Below are 27,197 nucleotides of genomic sequence, written 5' to 3'. Positions count from 1 at the left end.
AATTAATTATCCAAATAATGATCTAAAAGAGTGTACCACTGTATCATACATTATTTGCAAAATTGCAGTATTTTATGCATGCATTTCTATCACCACACAACTTGTAATGGCCAAGAACTATTGGGTTCATGTGCTTCAATGACGTTCCCTGACTTCACTTTCACTGGTCTTTTTCAATTCCCCCCACTGTCTGCTAGCTATTAACATCTTATTTGCATTTCTGGAAACTAAATCATAAACATATGCTGCCTTCTATGTCTTCAATTAATTTTGTATTTAGATTTTGCTAAGTGAATACTTACTAAAAAAGCTACCTTCTCATGGTAATTCCATTTTTGTGATATTATTGCTGTGTAAAGTCGTATGTCATATAAGTGACATTATCAGTGTTGTCTTCTGTAACTTAATGGTAACTTTTAGGAGATTTTTATAAATTTGGATACTAATTTTTATTGGCGAGTTGTATTATTTAATTTTCATTTATTACATTAAAATATCTTCTCTAACTCTGTGGGTTAGAGATCACTTCATCCCATTCATAAACATCTACTTTTCACAGTTGTGTAGGAATCCATCGTATGAGAACACAGTCATTCTTGTAGACTGCAAACATGAGTTGGTGGCTAAGAGCAAGGAAATCTGCCTCTTATTAACTTTGTTTCTTTGAATAAAATATTTAATCTCTCTGAGACCCTTTCTTCATATGTGAACTGGAAGACCATAGTTGTAGCTGAGATTAGAGAAATAATACAGCCGATTTTTCTAGAGCAGGATTTCTCAACTTCAGTAGTACATATTAGCTGGATTAACTGTTGTACAGTGTTGTCTTATGCATTGTAGGACAGATAATAGGATCGCTGACCTTTATGTACTTGTATCAGACAAAATACATTTCTAGATGTTGCCAAGGTATTCTCAGACTTTCCCTTTGGACCCCCAGCGCACTGTCTCTCAGAGGGCACAGTCACACTCAGTTGAGAACCACTGTTCTGGAGTATAGTATGGTATACCGTGTCAGTACTGCCACATGAATCTGGAATAGGTACAGCAGCACTCTCCAAGGAACTCTTCAGACAGATTACATTATGGGCAGCTCTGGTTACAGTTGTGCTACTATGAGGAAAGATTCCCATATTGCTAGGTTTGTAGGCTGGAACCATTTTTACACTAAAAAATAACAATAATTCCCTAACCTACAACTGCATACACAGAATTTGGCATACCTCTATAAAACGTTTCTGGAAATATTTGCCTCCCTTTTGAGGCAAGAGGGGGGAAAGGGCTGTCATAATTAAAAATTTGGTACATTCTATCTATTCCTCTTCCAAATATACATTAGTTTACAGTCTAACTATACCTGAAAATGGCCTCTTCCTCCTGTCTCTATCCATAGCGAATATTAGCATGCTTTTTAGATTTAACATCATTCATGATTTTTTTTTACATAACTTGCATTGTTTTTTGCACTCTATGCTCATAATTGTTTATTTTCCTATTAATTGTTCAGTCATTTAATGGTATATCTAGATCTCAATTACAAAACTGTGAGTACAAAGAAAAACATATATTAATACATCTAATGCATGGATTTCATAAATGTTAACATTTTACCATTTTCCTTAAGAGCATTATTTATTTATTTTTTGGTACCAAGGATTAAACTCATAACCTCGTGCTTGCTAGGCAGGTGCTTATACTGCTGAGCTAAATTCCTGGCCCTTCAGCACTCATTTTAAATTTTATTTATCATGGAAAATCCTTGTTGTATTTCTCTTTGGCCAACTTCTTTCATAAATACCCAGATGTAACCGCTATTCTTAAATATATATTTTCATCCATATTTTTGTAATTTTACTATATGTGTGCATCTATAATTTTATATATATATATATATATATATATATATGGCATTGCTTTATGTTCTTAAAATTGTCATAACTGGAATACTGTAAAAATCATTTGAGAACTTGCTTTTTTAAAATATAAGTTTTATGTTTTGAGTTACATTCAAGTTGATGCATGCATCTTTTTTTTTTTTTTTGTATTTTTGTATTTTTACTGGTACCAGGGATCGAACTCACAATCACACGCTTGCAAGGCAAGCGCTTATGCTGCTGAACTAAATCCCCAGCCCCTCAATGCCTGCATCTTTAGTTCGCAATCTAAACTGCAGTATTCATTTAATTGCTTTAATACAGCAACTTCCTTACCCATTACTCCATCGATGGATCTTTTTTTCCCCTTATTGTTCGGAATTATAGGCAATGTAGTAATGATTGCCACTTTGTAAGTCTCGTGAATATAAGAATTCCTCTTAAGTATATATTTATTAGTCAGATCGTGGTTTGTGAAGATACACAGCATCATGTTTATATTATTGATTTATTTTGATGGCAATTATAGTATTTCATCCAATCATGCATTTTGGCACATTCACATCAACTGTCTCCTGATATTGTCAAGTTGTATTTTAGTGTTTACTCATCTTTGCATTATAAGTAAATATAGTAGGGAGAAAATCAGAAATAAAGAGAAAAAGTAATGCAAACAAAAAGTAATGCAAAAAAAAGTAATGCAATCAAATCGTGTGACCTAACTGACATAGAATCCTTTATATCTAGTACACATGGACAATCATCAAGTTAGGTCATATTCTGCAACACTGAACTAGTCTCAACTAGTTTCAAATTTAAGTAACAGAAAACACTAATATGTTCCTCAGTAACATAAAGTTTAAAGGAATATTGACAAACTCCAAACATCACCTTACATTTGGAAATTCCAGACCACTGAATATCACGTGTGTCAAAGAAGACATTTGAAAATACTTGTACTAAATAAAAGAAAAATAGAGAAAACGTGAGATGCTCCTAAAGAAACGCTGTGGGGAAACGTATTGCTTAAATGTTTACGCTAGGAAGGAACATAGGTGCGGCCTACATTTTATTTTACTTGTTGATTTTTTTGAGACAGGGTTTCAGTATGTCGTGCAAACTGGCCTTGAACTCATGGTGATCCTCTTGCCTCAGCCTTCCAAGTGCTGGCATTACAGGTGAATGCCAACTGGCCCTGCTCTAAATTTTAAAAACTAGAGAAAAGTAAACTAAATATATGAGTAAAATACATGAAAGACCAAAATCAATGCAAATTAAAACAAAGTAAAAACAAAGGAGTAAAGTAAATTTTCTGAAGCAAATAATAAAACATACATTTCTAGATAGCCTGATCAATGTAAAAGTACACATTATTAACAAAAGGGAGACATCATGACAGTCTTTGAAATTAAAATAATAATAATAATGAGACAATGAAACCAGTTTATGTCAATAAAATTTATTGTCCCTGTGCTTTTTTGTGAAGTCCATCTCCTTGCTAATGCATCTTATGGTGGACACAGCTTGAGCGGAAATGGTTTCTAAGATTAATTGGTACAAATGAAACAGTAAATTGGAGGTAGCCAAAACAGTAATTTTCTTCTAGATACATAAATTATGTGGTCATTTCTCTTACTTGCTAAAGAATTTAAAGGTATTTTTGCTGTAAAAGAAAGCTGGAAACTGCCATAATGTAGAGAAGTTTGAAAAAGTACCATAAGTCATTTTTTCAATATATTGTGCTCTTTACTGTATAAATATCAGTGGTTTTCAACATACAGTTACAACTGTCACATGTTAAGCTAAATAAAGTAATTTTAAATCAATAAAAAAGTTTTAAATAAAGTAGTATTTTAAAACTGTAGGAGCTTAATAAAAGTATTTTTGTGAATTTATGTCCCTTGAGAACTATTTTTAAATGTAAGAAATGTGTGTTTTATAAGTATATCTTATTTGTAAAATTAGGACAAATCTGACTCTCCATCTTATATAGTGTATTACTCCATTTGTAAACGGTGAAATTTCTATTGATGGATTGTTATGTATATAAGCATATTACATATATACATATGCAAATGGTTTAGAAGTTTTGTATTTTTTCCACTACTTTTTGAGTGTCCAATAAGCATATTTAGTCTGTTTTCTTGATGCGAGTATACTGAACTCCAAATAGTCACATTTTTTGACCCACATTTCTATTGAAATAATTAATCACAGTTTGTCTATAGAAGAGGCTTGTGGCATTACTAATTTTGAGTCTCATTCAGTAAAACATGTGTCTTCAATTCTGAATCAATTTACTCTGGCACATAATGAATTAGTGTGAACTGCCATTCATATGTGTTTTTTTAGTGGTTGAATTAAATCTGAATTAATTCATACCCATATAAGGAGTTGAAGTCTGCATGTGGCATAAATTGAATAAATAATAAGTTACAGAAAATTTGCAAGGCAGTGCTGTAGCTGTGTGGTGTGTGGTAGGAATTTAGGCCTCTGGTTTTACTTATTTTCTGTTAGAGACCTTGGAAACAGTTCTAGTAAAGGAAATATAGTGAACGTTGATGTTGAAATTAAAACCTTAATTGTACATAAGTAAGCTGGGTTTTGTGAGATAGAACACAACAATAGTTTGCTTTCTACAGAGATTTAATGTTATGCAAAGTCATTTCATATATATAATTTCACTTAATGAACAGAAAACTTATTTGTATGATAGGAAAGAATTGTTTTAGCTTCACTCTTAATGTTGGTTTGGTTGTCAGGAAGCTTTACAGAGATACTCAGGCTTGTCCTTACCTGCCAAACATTGGTCCAGCTCTTGAAGCTGGAAACCAACTGAATTTGCAGTGGACGTTCCTTTAAGTTGATGAGTGAGTGGTGTTAAAAGGAAATTAATCTGAAATACAGAATGCTTTGAAAGCTACAAGCCTTCAATGACGTGTCAAGGTCAGTGTTAAAACGGGGCCTATTTAGCTATATTTTATAGTGTTCGCGCACTACCCAAGCTAGTATAAAATAATTCTGAAGTTGTGATCAAAGGCCAAATTTTTGAAAACTCGTTGAGTAAATGTAATTTACATACTTAATTAAGATAATTTGTGTCTATTCTTATTTTAAATCTTACTATCTAGGGAAAAACATGCCATAGCAGGAGAGAAAGCAGTGTCGACTGAAATAAATGGTTATTTAGAACTCTTCTTCTTCTTCTTCTTTTTCTTCTTCTTCTTCTTCTTCTTCTTCTTCTTCTTCTTCTTCTTCTTCTTCTTCTTCTTCTTTTTCTTCTTCTTCTTCTTTTTCTTTTTCCTCTTCTTCTTCTTCTTCTTCTTCTTCTTCTTCTTCTTCTTCTTCTTCTTCTTCTTCTTCTTCTTCTTCTTCTTTTCCTTCTTCTTCTTCTTCTTTTCCTCCTTCTCCTCCTCTTCCTCCTTTTCCTCCTCCTCCTCCATCTCCTCCTCCTCCTCCTCCTTCTTCTTTCTCCCCTTCCCCTTCCCCTTCTTCTCTTTCTTTTTCTATTTCTTTTTTCCTGTCTATCTGAGACAGGGCTTTGCTCTGCAGTTGAGGCTGGCCTTGAACTCACTTTGTAGCCCAGGCTGATCTTGAACTCATGGAGATCCTCCTGCTTCAACCTCCCAAGTGAGTGCTGAGATTACAGCCATGCACCACCACTGCTGGTGAAATTCTGTTTTCTGTACCACTCCTTATATTGATCTCCCTGGTTTGGAGCATGTTAGTCTTCAAGATCCTGTTGGTAGCCAAGGTGATCTCATCTTGGGCACATGGTGGTATATTCAGTGAAGCTATTATGAAGAAGCTCATGTTCAAAGCCTGCTGATCCTTGACAGCTTCAATTTTCAAATGAACTGCAGTCATTTAACCTTTCTTTTCTTGATACAGAGTCCTCATATATATTTTAACTTTTGTGAAAATCTGACTCTGATCAGTGCCTCTTAGTTTTTTCATAAATGAGCAATTCCATTATATTTCATGAAATTCTCCCCACTTTTTCTTTTCTTTTCTTTCTTTCTTTTTTTTTTTTTTTCCTGGGAATGATGTCTTTAGTTCTACAAAGGCTTTGGGAGTGTCCACCTTCTGTATCTATGGCTTTGGCACTGTTCAGGGGGAAAGCAGACTTTGTTGCATATTTAATAGTTAATGAAAACATTTACAAATTAAACTCAAATTAAGCATAACAGTTCTTTGTATTCTTACACTATGAGAAAAATAAGTTATCAGTGAGGATATCTTACCTAAAGTCACATACTTAAATGGTCAGACAAATGCTTGAGTGTGTTCTTCCAGTGTGAAAATTTTTGTCTGTTCTTTAAATCTTAAAGATTCTTTTGATTAAATTGATTTGAATGAAATGACCAATATATGGATTTTTCCCTACAATAAAAAGTAATTCTATATGTTACAATCTGAAAACAAAACAAAATATACTTTATTTAGGCAAAGCACATTTCACATATAGTTAAAATTGAATTTTTAAAAAAGTTTATCAGTAAGTTTGAAGGTAGAAAAAATTAATCACTAATGATTTTTTTTTTTTTTTTTGAGACAGGGTCTCACTGTGTAGTCCAGGCTGGTTTTGGACTCACTATGTATCCGAATCTGGCCTCAAACTCACAGCAATCCTCCCTTCTCAGCCTCTAGAGTGCTAGAACTATAGGCATGAGCCACCACACCCAGCTTATTAGTCATTCATGATTGAAAATGAAATGCTAAGCCTACTTTTGGGATATCGTGCTTCAACAGCCAGAGTGTGTGGGTTTGAATGCAAACTCCCAGAAGTATTTGATAATTTACTTAACCTCTTATAGTGCCTTGATTTTTTCTCGTAAGAGTCCGTGAGATACTTAGAGCAGTGTCTGCTGTCATTGTGAGTGCTATAACTGTATTTGTTAAATAAAATGAAGATAAAAAATAGAAGTATATTTTCTTTTAGTCAATGCATTAACTAATTAGTACCAATGTATTAAATAACTAATACCAATTAAGAAGTATTTGTGAAATTAATCTAATAAATTCAAAATACTAAATTAGGTTAATATAAATAATAATGTACTCATGTGCAATTTGTACATTAATTTGTTTAAACAAATCTGACAAGAAGTTGAGATCTAATTACCCCTGTTTTCCAGAAAGCATTTGTTGGTCAATTGAGAAGTTGAATGAAGTTTTCTCACTACTGTTTATTCCCAGATTTTCTGTCAATTTTTTAGTGCTAAAATGCCAGGTAGGAATGGATCTTTCAAAAGACTATGACAGATACCCTATTCAAATACCACTAGGGACTTTCTATGGCCCAGTGACCAAAGTGACTATAAAATGTATACACAACGGAGTTTATGGATTGATCTGATTATTGTCCTATGCCCTCCGTTTCCTGCCCAGCCTTTAAAAGCTTTAAAACAGTATGCAGGAGAGAGAGAGAGAGAGAGAGAAAGAGAGAGAGAGAGAGAGAGCAGAGAGAGCCTACTAGGTACTCTGCAAAGTACAGGGTAAGCATAAATTCATTATACTGTAATGAAAGCAAATGAAGTGAATTCCTACTCTTTTCTAGGGCTAAATTAAATCAAAGGATGGAAAAATAAAATGAACATAATTAATTTTTAGTTCATAAAGTACAAAAGTAATACTGGTTAAATAAAATTGGCTTCTAGTGAGGTAAGAGTGTGAAGTCACTCCTAATTCTGCAGATAAACTCATATTTGTTGGTGAAGAGGTATCTTGTTATCTTAGGTTACTTAGAGAACTTGCAGAGTAAACACTGAACTGTTTTTAGTTACCCTTTAAAAATACTTGATAACACTTCGTTAAGTCACTACAAACATAGCTCACTTAGACTGTTTTCAGTTCTTTTTTAATCTTGAGATATAATTTGTACTACTAAACTGCTCTTTGTCTCATGCACTTGTGCAAATATTTCTTTTTCTGAATCATCAAATGTACCCATTTTAAGATACCTTGTAAATTTCTGCTCAACGTATTTGTACCAATTATTCTGTCACCAACGTTGTCAGAGTATTGTTACTCCATTAACTCCAATTAATTGTCTAAGTTAAAATTGTTTTTAAGTAAATGGTTGCAAAATGTCATTCTGTTATTGCTTCCATTTTAATTTCACTTATTTATTTATTCATTTAATTTATTTATTTTGGTACTGGGGATCGAATTCACTACCTTGTGCTTGTCGGGCAGGTGCTTATGCCACTGAACTAAATCCCCAGCCCCGAATTTCCTTTATTATTGATCAGTTTTCTTTAGCGTTTTCAGCCATTAGGGCTTTTGTATTGTGAATTTCTTTTGTAATTTGGAATTCTTCTACTATATTACCTTTACATCTCATGCATATTTATATTTAAGATATGTTATGTATATATATAGCAAATATTTTTGAATTTGTCCAGTATGTTTATAAATATTTTATCTTAAAAAATTAGCACTTTTATATTTAAATGTAGACAAATTTGATAACTATATGATTGATTCATTTTGGTGTTTTCTTTAAGAAGATCTTCTCTCTAAAGTCATCACCAAATTTATCCTCTTTTAATGCTTTTGTATAATTAAGCCACAATGAAAAGAAAGTTGTAGAATGTTACATAAAAATTACATTGCTAATGTTTCTAAAATCTTTCAATTCTATGTATTATGAGTACTTACATGTACATGCATAAAAATTTAAAAATAACTGGGAGAAATAAGATCAAATGGATAATAATGATTAATTTTAGAGATGACTAAAAGTTTTAAAGATTAAGGGTGGCTCAAAGAGACCTTTAAACATTCTGATAATGTGAAAACCACTTTGACAGAAAGGGCTTGAGTATTGCCTGTACTGTATAGCAATGTGGGTAAGCATGTTTGCATATATACATATATGTGATAAATGCCTTAGTTAAAAAATCTATGACAATAAAAATCAAATTGTCATTGAGCTTTATCAAAAGACTTCAGCTCTCTGAAGAAACCTATTCTATTGTTCTTCCCTTTCCTGAAGCAGGTCTGGGAGTCCTCTTCTGTGAGTGCTTTTATGAGGTGTGATGAAAAAATATAGGGAATACTGCTGCTGAGTGCCATCCAAGGAAAGGCAGCCTTGTAAAAACATTGCAGTGTGTTTTCATCCGCCTTGTTTATTGGAGCTGGCACCATGTGACTTCCGGCTCATGTCCAAAGGTGAAATGATCATGGGAGGTAAATGTTTTGCATTGATGCATGGCACTGAGGCAGAGCTGGAGAGCAAATGACTCCGAAAAATGACTTCCAGAGCTGCTTCAAAAAACGGAAAAGAAGGATGGGCTAAGTGTGTTGAGATGAAGATATTTTGAGGGGAACTAATGACATTGTATCTTCAGCTATAATAAATATTTCTAATTGAACATTCACTATAGGTTTTGATCCTGCTCATCTATTTATATATTTTGAGTAGAGTGTAATGACATAACAATTTGAAAAATAGAGCAACTCTGTCATATTTTTAATACATGTATCATTGATAGAATTTTGCGATATAGTGTTGACTATTTTCCTATGGTTGAGTTGTGTTGTATTTCAAATCAAAGAATAAAAGCTTTTTCAATGTAAAGTAATTTAACATCACATACATTACGTTTAACATTTTCCAACTTACAGCTTGTTTGTGTATTTACAAACATTTTTTTCAGCCTATACTATCATTTATTTCTCCTAAATATGCTATTATTCTGCTTATTTTCTGAATGGAAAATTTGCAGATGTCCTCCAATTATTTATAATTTTGATAAATTAATATTATATTATGGGATTATTTTGTGGTAACTTTTAAGAAGACCTTCCCATCTCTAAATTTAAAGTGAAATTGCTTCTACAAATTTTTTGTTTAGCAATTTTATCTTACTGAATGTAATAAAATAAAGGAAGGAGGTCTCATTCTGAATGTGTCCAATGAATGAATTACCAGAACTACTGTTTCAGGCTGAAAAGATGTAACTGACGTGACTTTCTATAGGGTTTCCCAGAGGGCACTAATTTTTGAGGCCACCAATGAAGTCTGAAGGCACCAGGGTCACTTTATTTTTATCAGCTCTGTATTATAATTTTATAAGCTTTTGTTTTATTACTATTTGAAGCAATGAAATTGTGCCTGATTGTTGAAATTTGCATTTAATTACTGTCCAAGAATTATTCCAAACCTATTTTTCTAGCTGTTTTCCTCCTTTGCAAATTGTACGTATCTTTTGCTTATTTAGCTGTTAATGTCTTAATGATAATCTCTTTATAAAGTTGATACAGTATCATATTTATACCAGTTTTTTCTCAATCATTTTGTATTTTTATTTTAACTTCAACTTAGTTTTTCTTTACAGTCCTGAATAACTTTTCTTATAAGGAGGTGCTTTGTAGTTATATTTTTAAAGTAATCATTCAAAGTAAGAATATTTAGGTAGAATTTCATCTATTTAAATAAAGATATAATGTCAAACAAAAGAGTTTTCTAGCTAGTCACATGGTACTGTTTAGTGATTTTAATTAAATTTTTATGAATATGATTGCAATTTAGCTTATAAATGCTAAAACTAAATTGTAGGTAGTTATTAATTTATTGAATTTATTGGTGGGATAGATATCAAGAAGGCTTATGGCTTCATATAACCAGATAAAATTTACAAGAATAAAAGAGAAATCTATCATATCAATAAAACTTTGGATGGAAATAAAATGACTTAATGCTTATTCTTCATTACAGCCAAGAATGAAATCAGAAGCCACAAGCAAGCATTATCTATTTCACCAAAAATCACATCTCTGTTACTTCTTTCTTTGTTCTTGATGGATTGCTTTCAAATATTTTATTTTCCCTTTAAACCACAAAGATTAATCAATATCCATTGAAATTCAAGTTTCAAAAGCTATATATACATATGTCTGATGAGTTTTGAAATCTGACATTTTCACTATTTTCTGTTGAAATTTGGGTCACATTTAGCATTGGTGAAAGTGAGTAGTTATATCTGCTCTTTTTGTTTGAATTTAAAAATGTGCTCTTATCTCACAATAGTTATTTAAAAAGCTATATTACAAGAAGTAGAGGCTGTGGAGCTGATAGAGAAAAATAATCTTATGGGGATACTGATTTTTTTTTTTTATCTTATTCTAACAGCAGCAACATCAGAAATACCAAAGTATAGTTCCCTTCCATCCTGATTTGTATTATTGTCACTTGCCATTCAGGATACCACCCCTCTCTTTCTGTCTCTTCGTAAAAAAGTCCTATTGATAGCTTCTCTCCTCTGTTTCGGGCACCCTTTTATGTCGTAGTGCTTGGACATGGATCTTCTTTGTCTACATCACTTGGTGATCTTAGCCAATCTTATCACTCGTAGCCAAATGTGTTATCCAGACCTCTGTTTTGAACTCTAGACTTATGTATCTAGTCACTTGCGTAGCACTTTATGTTGAAGTCTAACGGATATTTGTATCAAACTCATGTTCCAAACTAAACTGATCTCCTTCTGATGCCCCCATGCATGCTATTCTTTCCTCTTTGTTTACTATATCCTTGACAGCCAGTTAGCTAGTTCCATGTGACATGGACCAAAAGAATACTGTAGTTCTTGCATTGTGAATTCTTTTTTGTTGAACTTCAGAACCAAACATTACTTGACTCTGTTCCACCTTCAAAATTTATAATGAATCTGACAAATTCCACTACTGGCAATTTCATCTGACCCTGAATTGCTCATAATTCCTTATTTGAATGATTGAGATAGCCTTTTCCCAGCTGTAATCTCCCCTGAATATACTCACTACAGTGAACCTTTTGCAATAAGTCTACAAATGTTCATTCCTACATTTGTGAGGACAAGAGAGATGCACCAGAGATAAAAACAAAAGTATAAGGATACATGATACCTTACTTTTGAGGGATAAGGGAAGAGGATTGATTATGAGAAGTTGCATATGATCTGTTTCAACCAAACGAGTACATTATTATATTTTTAAAAAGAAACTTACAAAAATACACTGTAAGTATTTTGTGGAGAACTTTGTTGTCTGGTCATTTCTGAAGATCAGAAGTGTTTCTGAATAAAGAATGTCAAAAGTTAAGAATGAAAATGTTTTTCATCTTGTTATTTCAGGGAGCCTGGATTAAGTTTGTAAAGTGATGCTTTTTTTAGTCTCTTACTTCAGCTTTTTTGCATGCTGATAGCAAGTTTCACTCAACATTTGCTGCCATGCTTTAAGTCAAGTTTCACGCCCAAGAAATATGTTTATAAAGTAGAGAACATCCCAGTAAAATGATAGCAATGGAAACAAAACCAACTTCTGATTAGAAATAGTTTAAGTGACAGAGTTGTGTCACATTCTTGAGTTTTGAATTTTACGGTGCGAACCTTGATTTCAGGGTATAAGGCGGTAATAATAAAGTGCATTGAACCTTTTATAAAAATCTTTCTGAGAGTTACAGTTGTTCAGTTCTCAACTGGATTGCCTCAGGATTGTTACTACTTCACTGATGATTGCAATGTACAACTAGGATTTTAGAAGCTCATCCATGATGCTGATGAATTATAGCTTTTGTAGGTGGAATTTGGAACAGTATCTGACCCTAAGTTTTTGTTTTGTTTGATATTCCAATTTTAATAAATCTCTTAAAACTTTATGCACACACAAAATATTCCTGATGTGGTCAGCTCCATGCAATGTTTGAGTTTCAAGGATTTTCTATGTTATTAGCATTGTAGGCACATAATCTTCTAAGGCAGGCTCTAATAATCAGTCTGAGATTACAACAAGCTCTTTTAGTTTCTGTCCTCACTAATGGATCACATGTGAAAGAAAGTTTGGAAGAAAAAATGTCCATGCATGTTCTTTAAGTTTTTTTTTTGTTATATATACATTTGCATTTTGGGATCTCTCCATGAAGAAACAAAACATAAAAATGAGTTTGTTTAGAATGAGGTGTATTGCACATTTTACAGAAGAAAGCACTTGACAGTTTCTTGGATATTATTTGATGTCATTCAGAATGGGGATAGAGGTTTGCCCAAGGAACTTAGAGAGGACTCAGTGCATACAATGAATAAATTCTTAAAATATTTTGAAGATATGTGAGAATATTATTTTCTTTCACGTGATTCTCTGTTTTGTATCCTGCTTATTTCCTGCACCTGGGGCATGAACGGAGGCATCGTATTCACTCAGTAAATATTGCTGAGTAAATAAACTATTGTGTTCATTTGACCTTTCACTGAATCCTGAGAATAAGTTGCAGCAGATTTTCCATGTCTTTGAGTACCAAAGTTATGGTCTTTGAATAGTTTGCTCCACTAATCTTGTTTCCATGGTGAACTGAATTTGCATCGGTTCTCTAGGGGTATGTAGGAGGTTGGCAGCATCTCTGTCAATTGTGAGGTCACCAGTAAGACCTGGCAATGATGAGTGCTTCCCCCAAGTGCAGCTGTGCTGCTTTCTCAGTGGTCTCATTCAGTTCCACTTAAAGCACATAACTGGGCTGGAATTATATGAGATAAGTGCCACAAGAGCTCATCACCATGGTAAATAGCTCTGAAAAATCACTGAGTGACTAACCCTCTAAACACTAGGTGTACAACTGAATATGTACCAATGTATTACATGCTAGGGTGGGTGGGAAGTTGGAGTCATCTTTTTTATATAAGAAAGAATATGGGTCAAGCAAAGTGACTTAATAAATTTGAATTCTCCTCCTGACACAACAATATGGAACATGTACAGTTTCCTCATTTGCAACAAAAGAAAGTCACATTGTTATGACTTAGGAGAATCTTGATTGATGAAGCCATGGAAATGTTTCTCTGCTCAGTTTTTGCTGTTGAATTTAACAACAGCCTGAGCACATGTGTTTGATCATCTTGCACAGCGCTCCTAAATATTTTAACTTGAGCAATGGAGGTTAGACAGGGGTAATAACTTAGTCTGAGCGAACTGAGAAACATATCCTTGTCTTTTTAAGAAGCTACTTCTATAAATGGTTTTCTTTTTTCTTCGTTTTATTTTTTAAATCAAATGTACAACGTTTTTTCTGTTATCCACACCAGCTCTTCCTCCTCAGTCTGTTTTGCTGGTCTAATTTTCAGTATTAGTCTAAGGATTTAGTTTTAGGCTCTCTTTTTGTTTCTTTATCCTCTGGGAATAGCATGATTTCTTCTTATGGACTGAAATTTTGTCTTCATTTGGCAGCTCACAGTAACATGTCTCTAGCTTAAACTTCCCCACTAAGCTCTATGCTCCATGTATCTACTTGGTTCATCTACTTAGATGAAATTTCATAGATACATCACACTATTAAGTCCCTTCAGAAATGGATTTCTTACCCCCCCCCCCATCTGTCTCAGCCCTACAACTGACTTTTATATCCCAATTACAATCGTTCGTCTCCCCTCCTTGAAATCCAAGGTCGAAACTCTGGAATCATCTCTAATTGTCGCCTCCTGTTGCCTTACCATCATACCACTAACAAATTTGAGTGGTGGCCCCTGCTTTGGGCGATAGTCCAGTGTCAACGCAAATAGTTTTACATTTTCCTGGATCCTTAATCAAGCCATCTTGTGTTGCTTCTTAGTGTGGCCATCAAGGTCTTCCCCCTGGACTATTGGGGCTCGTCTTCCTAATTTTACCCTTTTGCCTCTCTAGTCTGTTTTCCAAAAAAGAACAAAAGTGATTTTCTTCCAAACTTACATTATTTATTTTAATTATGATCAGTTACTTCTTTTAAACTTCGAGTGTACTCTAAGTGTCTCACCACAGCTTTAAGAAGCTGCTTGAATCACACCATCTCTTCTGAAGATTGTCCTCCCCATAGACGTTACACTAATCCTGCAATCACCCATTACTTTGATCACTGCAACTTCCCCTAGACAAGTCTTGCGTCTTGCTATCTCAAAATTTCTTTAAAAGTGCAATCTAAGTCATGGATTTTATACATCTACATGTGCCATATATATAAATTTTAAAGTGAATACTTACTCAGAAGAATTATAATGCAAAAGGTATATTCTGCCATTTTTCCTGAATCAATTCTATTTCCTTTGGTACTTCCTCCCTATATTGGTGTTAAAACTGTGTCACTTATTTATTTCACATTTAAAAGCATGTTTTGTGTGAAATATACATGGGACACAAATATATTATTATAAATAAACTATAATTCTAAGTTGTTAATGTTTTTGAACATGAAGAGGATTATGTTGAGCTCCTCCCATGTACCTTCTAGAGTCCTAGTCTTGGTGTGTGACATTCAGCAAATTGAGGCACTGTCTTCCCCACTCATATGTTTTTATGTGTATATATAAGACTGACCGCATTCATACTGTAGGTCCTGCCTCAAATGCCAGCTCCTTGGAAAAGATTTGTTGGGCACACTTATGTAGCCGCACAGTTTTTGCTCTATTTCTTTGAAAACTTTTGTTTGTAATTTGTAATTGCTTATGTATATTCCCATGAAGACATGATTTCTTTTCTGTGTATGCCACAACTGTATCAGGTCCATGAAGACCGGGATTATATTTGTGTTCACCTTTGAATACTCAGTGCCTGTCACACTGCTATATGGTTGGTATCAACTGTACATTTACAATGAATATTAACTATCCACATGTGTAGTGGATCATAGCTTTTAGCTAAACTTGTTGGTAGGCTAGGAAAGAGATTAAAAGTGAATTTGACCCTATTGTTAGCATGTTTTTGTCACATATAGACACAATTAGACAAAGATTAAGAGTTGTAATAAGAGATTGTAGCAAAATAAATGGATAAAATATATGAAAAATCAGTTGCTTTTTTGATATAAAAAACTAACTGGAAGATAAAAGGAGAAATGACATACTAATCATAATAACCATAATACCTACCAATCATTTTGGAGAATTTAAAGTAGGGAGAGGACTAGTTTTCTGTTTTACCACTTCCTTTTCATTTCTTAGAGCCCAAAGAACAACTATTATTGTATGTGTGATAATGCTTATGCATAACAGAGTTCAGAAGGAACATTTTTGTAACTTTTTAAATTCATATTTCTGTCATGTATCAAAAGAAAAATAGATAAGCATGACAGTTATAAGAGAAACAGTAGTCCCATAAAGACTATGAGGAAGAGAGAATCAGTAAGATAGGAGAGCGAGACACACCACAGGCGTTAACTCTGTCCCTGTGTGTTACACAAATGGAATATGATTGTGTGAAAAGAATATAACATGAAGCACCCTGCAGCAAAATCTGAAACCACCGTCAAGGAAAGATAGACGTCTTAGAAACCAAAGAGGACTTTCTCAGAGTTTATTTTTAAATTCAAATCGAGTAAGCGGTGATGCTGTGGAATGCCCCAGATTATTTTCTGATGCTCATTTCCCTCCGTGTCACTGTCTTCCAGTTGCACTGACCTTGCTTTTCCTCACACACACACACCACATGTGTTTCATCTCAGAATCTTTCTCTCCTGGCTACAGTGCTGTCCCCCTGCAAGCTGACCTGACCACTCACGAATCAAGTGCTGGTCCCTTCTCAGATATCCCCTATTCTACAGGCCATTTGTGCATACCTTTCTGACTCCTTCATGGGTTTTGGCACTTTCTGAATTAATGTTATGCATATATAACTTTTCATTGAATAAATAGGACTCAGGGGATATAGTAAAATTTTCCCTAGTTTCACTGTGGCGTTGTCTATTTTTAGGTTTTAAGAAGGCCTGTGGTAAATTTAGTTACAAAAAGTCTCTGCTAATTAAAATAGTCATTGCCTAATCATCACACCTTCCACATTCGTGTACAGTTAGAATTTCTCTGCCACATGCCTTCCACATTCAGGCTTTCTTAGCCTGAGCCCCATGCAGTGGAAGGGGGGAATGAGGTCAGACCCTTGGCATTTCCCCACCTAGAGTTTCCTCACTGCTACACAGTGCACGGGGGCTCTCTGGCTGTGTTGGAACAGAGGTGTAAGTGATGCCAGGAGGGGTCAGAAGCTCCGATGGTGATGGCAGTGTGACAGGTTAGCATTTTCCAGGTGCTTAGAATGGATGTTCCAGTCTAGAGAACACTGCAAGGTCCAGGGTGAGTCTTCCCTTCATAAGTAGTCTAATTTCTGAGTATCTCCTATATCTTTAGAAAAAGGGAATTCATACTTGGTGCTTGTCACTTTCAGCTCCTACGTTGATGCTTAGATATCTGTTGGATCATTCCAGAATATAGCTTAATAGTTTTTCTTCTATTGTGAAATAGAACGATAGAATTCAGGGCATAGATAATATTACAAAGTTCAATAAATAGTTATTAAAGATTTAATAGGTCTTTCACCCAGGTAAGTTGGTGATTGATCCATTGTTTTCCCCCCTGACACAAACTGATGATGGCCCTTTCCAGCCCTGGTCACATCTATGTTCTAAGCTCTCAGTTGTATATAATTTATACTTATAAGCATTCAATGAATATAGAGATCAGTATTTGAATAGCTGTTAAATTATTATATGGAGGGTAAAATATTCCTTGACAAGACAAGGATTATGAAGACAGTTTAATGCTATTAAGAAATAGAATGTGTTCTTATATAGGAAAAAAGTAGAATATGAAATTTGAACATATGAGTGCATGTGAACACACACATGCCCACACACAATGATGCTACTACGTATGTCCACATAAGTGTATATGCATGTGTGTATATGTTGACTGACTGGAAAGAGATGTATGCATTTATATGTGAACTATTCTTTATGTGTGTTGGGTTTGGAAATGCTTATTTCTGTTTTTAAGTATATTTTAAAAATGCTCCACTATTTACAAACTTCTAGTTTTATTCAGAAAATGTTTCTTAAAAAAAAAAGACAATAAATTAAAAGACAAGAGGAAAGAAGGGCAAACTAAAACTATAAGATAATTTCCCAAGTCTCTAGTTAGAGAGTTGCAGGGAATCTATCACTGAAGCAGACCTGGGCATGAACACTCAGTCCACTTAGTAAGCCAGAGGGTCTTCGACAGCTAAGAAGTCTGATCACATAAAACAGTCAGCTAAAAAATAAAGTTTATAACCTTCAATGAAGTACTTTTGTTTCCTGTTTTTGTGAGAGATACAGCCTCATCTTGCCATTGATATCAAACTTTAGATATCTACCATCTGTGAGGTGTTGGTGCTTAATGTCCAAAACTTTAGTGCAAAAGTTTTTGAAGATGAGGATTATTTGAAATAGCAGTTATATGGCAAGCTTAGTTTTTTTTTTTTCAGATAGCCTCTCAAAAACAATGTACACTTGAAGCCAGAGAGTTTTCAGTTTAAATACTTCATCAGCAATTACTAATTTGTAATCTTGGCATAAATGAATATTTCTGTAACTCATTTTGCAACTATAAAACTGAAATTTTAGTATTTGTGTTGCAGACTAAGATTAGGTGAAACTATGCATATGGAACACCTAACACAGATGCACATTTATTTTCATATACTAGTTTTCTTAAAATTAAAAGTTTGCTTGCAAAGGAAATAGTTAAGGTCTATGTGCTATTTAGTCTAATTATCTAGAAAAAGGACCATCTATAAGCAGAGGTATGCACTTAACAGGGGAAGTGCTAGCCTGGAAAGGATGATATAGCAGAAGTAAGTTAGTGGAAGAGAGAGACAGAGTCCATCTTGACAGGAAACTGCACTTTGGGGGATTTGGGAGACCATCACTGTATAAGGAGTTATCTAACCACTGAGAGATAGATGCAGAGCACACTTACTGTCTGAGGACCAGCCTTGGATTGATGAGTATACCCTGCTTAAGGGCACAGAAACAGCTGCTGGAGAAGCCAAGAATTAGAATAATAAAAATCTGAGGAAAGTGACCAATGGTCAAATAGAGTGGAGAAAGAAAATAAAGAAATAAAGAAAATAAATGTGGAATAGTCTCATAGCAATTCCCAAAGTTGGGCTTAGAGTGAGAAGTAGAATGTAGGCAGAATTTTAAATAAAATATAGATAGCAAACGGATACCTCATACCAAAAATTAACTTGGAAATTAGGATACTTAGATTCTAGCAGTGACATTAACATTAACTCTCTGTGTGAATCTGGACAAGCCTGCAGTATTTGTAAAGCTTGCTTTTCTTGATTTTAAAACTCCAGTAACGCCCAGAGGATCTCTAAATTTCTCTCTATCAACGTTAGTTTTATGATTCTCTTTGAAGCCCTTTGGCTAGGAAATAAAAATAGCATAATGTTAAGAGTCTGGCTGTGTGACAGTTTTTCCTAAAAATCACCCTTGGGCATTATAAAGCAGGCAATCTTGGAAAAGCCTGTTGGAAGAAATGAAATTCTAATTTTCTCCCAGATGAGTTCATAAGTGGAGTGAATAGCATTCTAGAGTGATGAATTGATGTTTTCTTTTATCTCAAAGAAGAACACCACATTGTATTAAAAGCAACATTCCTTGAGCACCTGTTCTGTATCAGGCATTACATATTGAAGGCGTGAAGATGAGAATTAGGTCAGATGTTCCTCTCCAGTAGCACATGGTCTCATCAGGAGGACTGACCACAGTGGACTTCGTGCAGTAGACTGCGTAGAAATGGATAGGGAAAGCAATACTTTGAAGAGGCAACAGGCTCTGCTTACATTTGAAGAACTGGTAGCTCTTCCCAGACACAATGACTTTCTGGAAAGAACACAGAATATGTACAGTGTGCCAAGATGTAATCAGATAGCGGAGTGTTCTTTTTAAATACATTAAAATATAGTGTTTGTTTGCACCATTGAAGTTTGCTCCTAGGGTTATGTCAGAAGTTTAAGTGGGAAAAGTGGGAACAGCAGTTTACTTATTACACTTACACATCTTCATTTGAGGTTTTAAATTTGTCTTCCTGGGCACACAGTGAAAATTGGAAAGTTTGAGGGGGGATAGGTATTTTAGAATGATAAGAAAATAAGATAGATACAGTGTCAAATATATTTCATGCAGATTTACATGTGCTTATAAAATATACAAGTGCATAAAATTATTTCTAGCTACAGTAATAATGAAATAGTATTTTGTTTACTAAATCAGAGAACAAACGTGAAATTTTAATTATACCAAGCTCTATGTTATGTTTACATTTCAAATGATAATGCTTCATTTACTGAGATGCACACCATAACATAAACTTACCAGGAAATAGTTTTAAAGATAAAGACAAATTTAAACAAAACTACAGATCTTGTGGTGCATCAGATATTTGTCCAGCGCTAGATCCTTTCGGCAACTTCTGTTAGCACAAATAAACACAGCTGTGCTCATTCTGGTATCAGACTAAGTCTCTGATATACCATACAGAGACAATAAATTGATTATTCTGAGAGATTCAAGACTGACTTCTCCCACCAAGAATACGGTCAGTTGATTTTTTCCGGTCATGTCAGTTTATCTTACTTTTGTGGTATATTTTCCTTTCTTTGCTCAAACCAGGCATCCTTTTGGATTGTCACCTCAGCCTTGCATGCTTGTCCTAACTTGTGATGTCCTGTCTCAAGAGGCACATTCTTGCCACCTAAATCCTGTTTTCCCTCAAAATGTTTCTCATGTCCTGGAATCATTATGGTCTGTTTCTATCCTCATGTTCTTTAAAATTTGTGACATTTATTTCTGTGATATACTGTGTTTTAAAATTAATTGGCTAATTATTTTAATTGCAAAATACAGAGACCTATGTGCACAGCATATTGTACATAGACACATGGAAGACAGTTAACATATGCAATAATTTTTATTATGAGAATGCTTAAAATCCATTCCCTTTGCAATTTGCAAGTAAACAACACATTGTTATTGATTACAGTCACCATGTTATCTAATGAATGTCTTGAAGTAATTCTTCCTGTGTATGCCACTGATTTTTTTTTTTTTCTCTTGGTCTTTTTGAGGCATGGTCTTTCTATATAGCTCACACTGGACTTGAGCTCATTTTGTAACCCAGGCTGGTCTTGAACTCACAACCGTGTTCCTGTCTTAGCCTCCTAAGTGCTAAGATTACAAGTGTGCACCACCATGCCCAGCCTACATTTTATTATCTTTTAACCAACATCTTTCCTGGCACCTCACACTGACCAATGTTATTCTCTGCTTCTAAGAGTTCAAATTTTATAGATTACGCATGTGACTTTATAAGGTGTTTGTAGTCTCTGACTTCAAATTGTCTTCATTATTCATCACTGATGGACAATTAGAGACACTACGGTAACTACTATTAAGTCGGGTTATCTTGTGGTGAAGCACTAGGTTGTTGAAACTGTCATGCTTTGATCTGTATTGTTATGTTGTTATGTTCTCTTTTATCTCATCTCCCCCTTGTTCATAAAAAAATTATTTATTTATTTTTATTATTATTTTTTTAATTAAGGGAAAAATAAAAAAAGCAGGATATATTATAGTAACTTTTTGATTTCCTATTAACTTGATTTGAAGCCCTGTATTACTCCCACTATCTTATTTTGACTGGTTAGACTCTGTTCCATTCTGTTTGATAGTATCAAGTTTGAGGGTATAGGCAACTACTTTGAAGGCAATAACATTCACTACGATGCCCATTCTGGTTTGACTATTATCTTCTTTTGAAGTCCTGTAATGTTTCCAATGTTTAGGTTTTATTGGTCTTGTTCTGTACTGTTTTGTTCAATTTTATTATACCTAATCACATAGACAATTCTTTTTAAGGAAGCAAGAGGCATTATGGTAACCACTGTTGATAACCTTGTATTCTGTTTTTACATCATGTGCTATGTCTATCCTTTGTTTTGACTGACTGCTTTGTTTTGTCATATTTGGTTTTATTCTCTTCCAAAAAAAAATAATAAGAACTACGGGAGTAATAAAACCCAAAATGTGTAAATTTGTTGTAAAAAAGAGAGAAAAAAAATGTGCTCTAAAGGATACAACTGCAAGTGTGTTAAGATAGATGACCATATTACTGAGTTTTTGTTGGATCATTGAACACAACTGTCTGCAGTCTCACTGTTTGAATGTCCACTTTGTATGCTTTAATCCTGTAACTTGAACAACTATTTCTAAGATGAGAATATGTAATCTATTAACTAGTGATTTCTTACCCTTTTTTTTGTAATTCTGTATTACTTGTATCCTTATACTGTTTTTTTTTTCCCTTTAAATAAAAAAAGCACAGAGGCTCACAAATGGAAATAAAATATCAAACTAGGTAAGAAAGAAATGGCTAGTAACTTTTCATATAAATAATGCTGTATTGCAAAATACTGAAATTCTTACTATGTTGTGAAATCAAACAACAAATGGTAAAGCAATACATGCTATCATTTGAGAAAATGCACATGATAATGGAAATGGAGAAGGAAATAACTCCTGACTTCATTACCATTTATCCTCATAAAATGTTTCAAAATACATAAAATTATTCTGAAAAAATATTCTGAAAAAATTGTTGGAAAACACTTAGTTTGCCGTTATTACAGATACTGTATTATGTCATTTAATTCATATGATCTTTTCTTCTAAAACTAAAACAAATGCTACCTAATTGTGGATTGTAGATTGCAGGGACCTTGAGAGGTTCATATGGATTCATGTTCTACATCGCTTGTTAAATCATCATGTAGATAAAACTATCTATTTTATTAAAAGAAAAAAATGAGCCCTTTGTGGAAATACTGAAAACCTCAGTATTTTCTGAAATTCTAGTTTAATCCAAGTCAGCGTCTTAAATGATACAGATGGAAGCTGGGCCACTGTTTTGTGCCCCAAAGTGCTGTTCTGGGCCAGGAAAGGTACTTTGTGACAGTTAGTGCTCAGTGTGCCTCAGAAAGGAAGGCGTCTGGTGCATAGCAGCCAGACAGTAGACAGGTATTCATGAGTCACCATTTATACTTAATCCACTTTTAATGGCCTTCTTGTTTTACAAATGTTTGTAGATAAAATTCTAAGACAATAGCGATGTTACATCATGAAGTTTCTTACTTCATAGAGTACTTAGTGTGCTAATAGGAATGTAGTTTATATTCAAACTTGGATCCTTATATTTAGTATGGTTATTTTGATTGTTAGAATAAAAATAATGATGAATGTTTATTATCAGAACCCATGTTAATGGTATTACATGTGTTTTAAAAATACCCTCCAAAAACCCTCTGGAAACTTTTGTGTAAGTTTGATGTAAATTTCTCATAGCTATATAGTCTAATAAGTCTAATCCAAATAGTCTAAGGCCAGAATCTATTCTTGGAATCATTAAATTTTATATGATATAGTGCAATTAAATTTTAAATGGTTTCTTCATATAAATTTAACTATGTTTATAATCTGTTGAAAGACATTTTGGATCACAAATTTACGAATTTGGTAAACTCCACATGATTGCTAATATGTTCTAACTGAGCATCATAGTTTGAACATTATCCACAGTTAAATAGTTTTAAGTACTGAGTAAATCTCAAGAGTTTACTAGAACATAACATAAAAATACTGTGTATATTTTCACAATCTAAATTAATGACATATAATTGAACACTGCCTCTCAATTTTACATCTTTAATGTTTATTACTTAATATATTTTTTGTTTAATATTCTTATTGTTTCATCAAATTAAGGCCCAGGGAAACATTCCTAGATTTTATGTAATCACTTTAAAATTTAGGCTAGTAAAACATGAATGGAAAATAAAGAGGTCATTGGAAGTTGTATTAAAATTATAGAAAAATAGTTGGCCCAAACATAAATATGACTAATATTTTTAAAGGATCTTTAGATTATGCTTCTTTAATATTTACTCCTACCGTCAAATGTGACATGTGTGCGTTTTTGGGAGTGCACGTGCATGTGTGTGTGTGAGAAAAAAACAGACAGGAAAGAGGAAAGGCACGGGGAGAGGGCAGAAGGGATGAATTAAAGTGATACAATTGCTTATTTTAGTTCTTGAATTTTGATTATTGCTTATTCTGGTTCTTGAAACTTTTGTTGGAGATATAAATAGCCCAAGTAAATGAAATTCATTAGGTTTTAAAAATTCACGTAGGGTTAATTCATTGCAGAATAAATTTAGGTTCATGTTGACCATCACTTGGTGTTTCTGTATAGACAAATAATATGCTCTGAAATGAAAACAAAATTTAAATTTGAAGACAGTAGCCTGTAAAGAAGCAAATGGGGACAAATTTAGAATCATGCCTTTACTCAACAAATATTTGCTGACTGTTGCATATGGTGGGCTCTGTGCTAGCTGCTAGAAATTATTATTAGGTATTAATTATTATTAACTCATATAGCTATTTCTTCACAAATATCTTCTAAAGTGATACCATTCAAATGGATTCTATACCTATTATATAGTGGTCAATTTAAGAGATCATTTCATATTATGATCTTCCACATTAAATTTTTCTTAGTCATATTCATTTATAGTTCTAAAAAGGGAGGAAATAAATAATTAGTCTTAGCTTCTGTGTATTGCAAGGATAGCTTGTTGCAAGTTTTTTTAATGATCATAACCATGTCTTACAGTTTTAACTCTCTCCATGATTTTGAATGACAAAAACATGTCTCCTTTTTGTAAGAAATGCTTCATTTTTTCTTTAATTTATGCTGCAAAGGTTTTAAAAATAATTAGAAGACTCTAAGAATATTTTATATGTAAATTTCAACGCTATGTTGCCTTCACTTGGCTTGTTATATTACATGAATCACTTCACCAAATCATGATTGTCAAAAACTTGGACTGTGTGGTACATGTAATTAAAAACCGTGTGGCTCTTTCTGTACATGCTGTACATGTAAGTGACCCCATGGGCCTCCCAAAGTGAGCCTTTAACATTCCAGCTTTTTACTGTGCATCTGTTGCTGGCATCTAGCCTCCCGCCCGCATGAGCTAAGACTAACTAAGAGAATCTTATGCTAGTGCAGTATACTTCCTAAAGCTGCAGCAGTGGAAGAGGAAAACAGTTACATTACTAGTGTGATTGCTCAAACAGTTCCCTTGGAGGATTGTGTGTCCGTATGTTAAACAGAATGTTTGATTCAGAGATCTTAAAAGTAACATTTTCGGTAGTAGTTCTGATATTTCTTTTGTGTTGTCTATTCCAGATGGGGTTTATACAGCTGAATGAAGACCTCATATTTATTGAACCACTCAATGATACAGTGGCCATAACAGGTCACCCACACCGAGTATACAGGCAGAAGAGATCTGTGGAGGAAAAAGCCACGGAGAAGTCAGCTCTTCGCAGTCTTTACTGTGGTATCATCTCAGGTAATTCTTCCTCCTGGACGAACTTGGTTAAAGGTGCAGGGTGAGATGAATCCTGCAAAACCTGCTCCCTCCTCGCCCCTTCTCCTCCCCATTTTGTTGCTCTCCCTCTGTCTTTCTGAGTCTCCCTTTCTTAGGTCAGCTAGCTTTATTGGCAAGGTATCTCATTTAGGAGTAGCAGTTACATATTTCCATTTTAGAATTATCTTTTGGTTTCCTGTGAAACACTATATTTTAATATCAGAAAATGGAAAATCATAAGAACTACCATGTAGCATGCCCCTTAGCTGTCTTGAATTGTGACATGGTCCCTTGTGGGGTAGTCTTCAATTCACTGGAATAGAAATGACACGGGGAGAATTCCACATCTTCTGAAATTGAATACTATGAGCTCATAGCCTTATTTTAGTCCACCTCAAAGAGAACATCACCGATATCTTTATTTTGAGTAGAAACATCTTTTAAAAAAAAAACTCATCTAAGCATCATCTTGAAATTTAAAATTAACACCAGAATAGGAAGACAAATAATGATTTATACTTTTTAAATTTTATTTTCAGTAGGTGAATCTCATAAATCTGGAACTTTTCAGAGGTTCATTTTTAACCAGGAAGTCCTCTTTCTTTTTTGACTGAGAGTCCTTCAGAGCAGTACGTAAAGATAACTGATTTGTGTGCTTTCTTATCCCTTTCATTCAGAAATCAGTGGCATTTGTATGAATGCTAACGATTTTTTTGAACTGAGGATATAGTTCAGTGGTATGGTGCCTACTTGGCAAGCATGAGGTTGTGATTTTGATTCTTGGTACCAAAACAAATAAACAAAAACAAAAACAAAAATAGAAGATGATTTTTTACACATATGTAGAACCTTAAAGTTTAAACAAATGTTCAGGGAACAAGTTGTAAGTTTCCCTAGGGAAATGATTAGTTTTTTTGTTTGTTGGTGGGTTTTTTTGGTACTGGGGATCAAACTCATGACCTCACACCTGCCAGGCAGGTGCTTAAGACACTGAGCTAAACCCCCAGGCAATATTTTGATATCTAACCTAGACAACTCAGTATTTGTTTCCAATATGAAGAAGTATGAATTTACTAAAGGATTTTGTTGTAATGATTTTAAATTTTAGCTTGCAGATTTGAAATTAGGTGTTTATATAGAGCCAAGATAATAATTCTAAAATTAACTATGGCCTTGTAGCTAGGTTAGGTGAACTGTGACAATATCATTTTGCAGAGATAGTAAATGTTTACATTATCAATTGTGAGGGTATTGATTTCAGAAAATATTGTAATATGTGTCTGTTTAGAAGGTAAGTACCTGAAAATAATCTGCGAATTGTATTTTCTTTTGTGGAAAGTCATGATATCAGTCAGTCTAAAAATTAGGTCACAAGTAGTTAAGTGAATCTGTCTCCTTTCATAATATTCAATGTATACAATCAAAGAAATGCAAAACACTTTCTGCTCCTCATTGTTAGAACTTTAGAAGCAAAAGAGATAGCAAACGCTGATAAAAAGTTACAGCAAATGAGAGAGAAAGCAGTAAGGAAGCAAGCCAAGCTTTTGTATAGTGAGACTGTAAAACTAACAGCAACGACTTGGACTTATTCCAGTTAGGCGCTTGATTTGTGTGAGTTATACCCAAAATCTGCACTCTGTGCCCTGTGAGTCACAGTACGTTCCAGCTGTTCTAATCACTCATGTGCACTTGTGACACCAAGAGCCGAGCTCATCTGCCCTTATGCAGAGAGCAAATTCTTTCAGAAAATTCTCAGTTAACTTCGTGGTTCATATTTGGAGGTAATGTTCTTAATGTTATAACATATATCAGAAATAAGGACATACTTTATGCATGACTATTACATAATCATGTTGACCTACCTGGATCGAGCATTTGCAAGCAAAGACTACTGCTATCACAATTCAGTGATTTACTGAACTTCATAGTTTCAGATTATGGGGTCAGCATACAATTGACCTCATAATACATATTTTAAGGTTAGCAAATCATGACATGAAATATTCACTTAATTTGTACCAATGTATTCGATTGCTGCTTTTCTCATGTAACTTTAGGCCTATGTATTAGTAT

At 33.9% G+C, this 27,197-nt stretch overlaps 1 protein-coding gene across 3 annotated transcripts in view; it reads left to right on the top strand.

Annotated features, from left to right (window-relative positions):
• Positions 1-27,197, top strand: part of Adamts19 (ADAM metallopeptidase with thrombospondin type 1 motif 19) — a 234,747-nt gene that overhangs the window by 16,111 nt on the left and 191,439 nt on the right. For all 3 annotated transcript variants that reach the window (XM_063232406.1, XM_063232408.1, XM_063232407.1), the window contains exon 3: positions 24,941-25,106. In XM_063232406.1, the coding sequence (XP_063088476.1) occupies positions 24,941-25,106 (166 nt within the window). The remainder of the gene's footprint in view (positions 1-24,940; positions 25,107-27,197) is intronic.

Source organism: Cavia porcellus, unplaced genomic scaffold, assembly GCF_034190915.1.
Source record: "Cavia porcellus strain 051 isolate PalLab524CR breed Dunkin Hartley unplaced genomic scaffold, mCavPor4.1 scaffold_21, whole genome shotgun sequence".
NCBI classification, from domain to species: domain Eukaryota; kingdom Metazoa; phylum Chordata; class Mammalia; order Rodentia; family Caviidae; genus Cavia; species Cavia porcellus.
The sequence above is the reverse complement of the archived record's forward strand: the minus strand, read 5'-3'. Positions and strand labels throughout refer to the sequence as shown.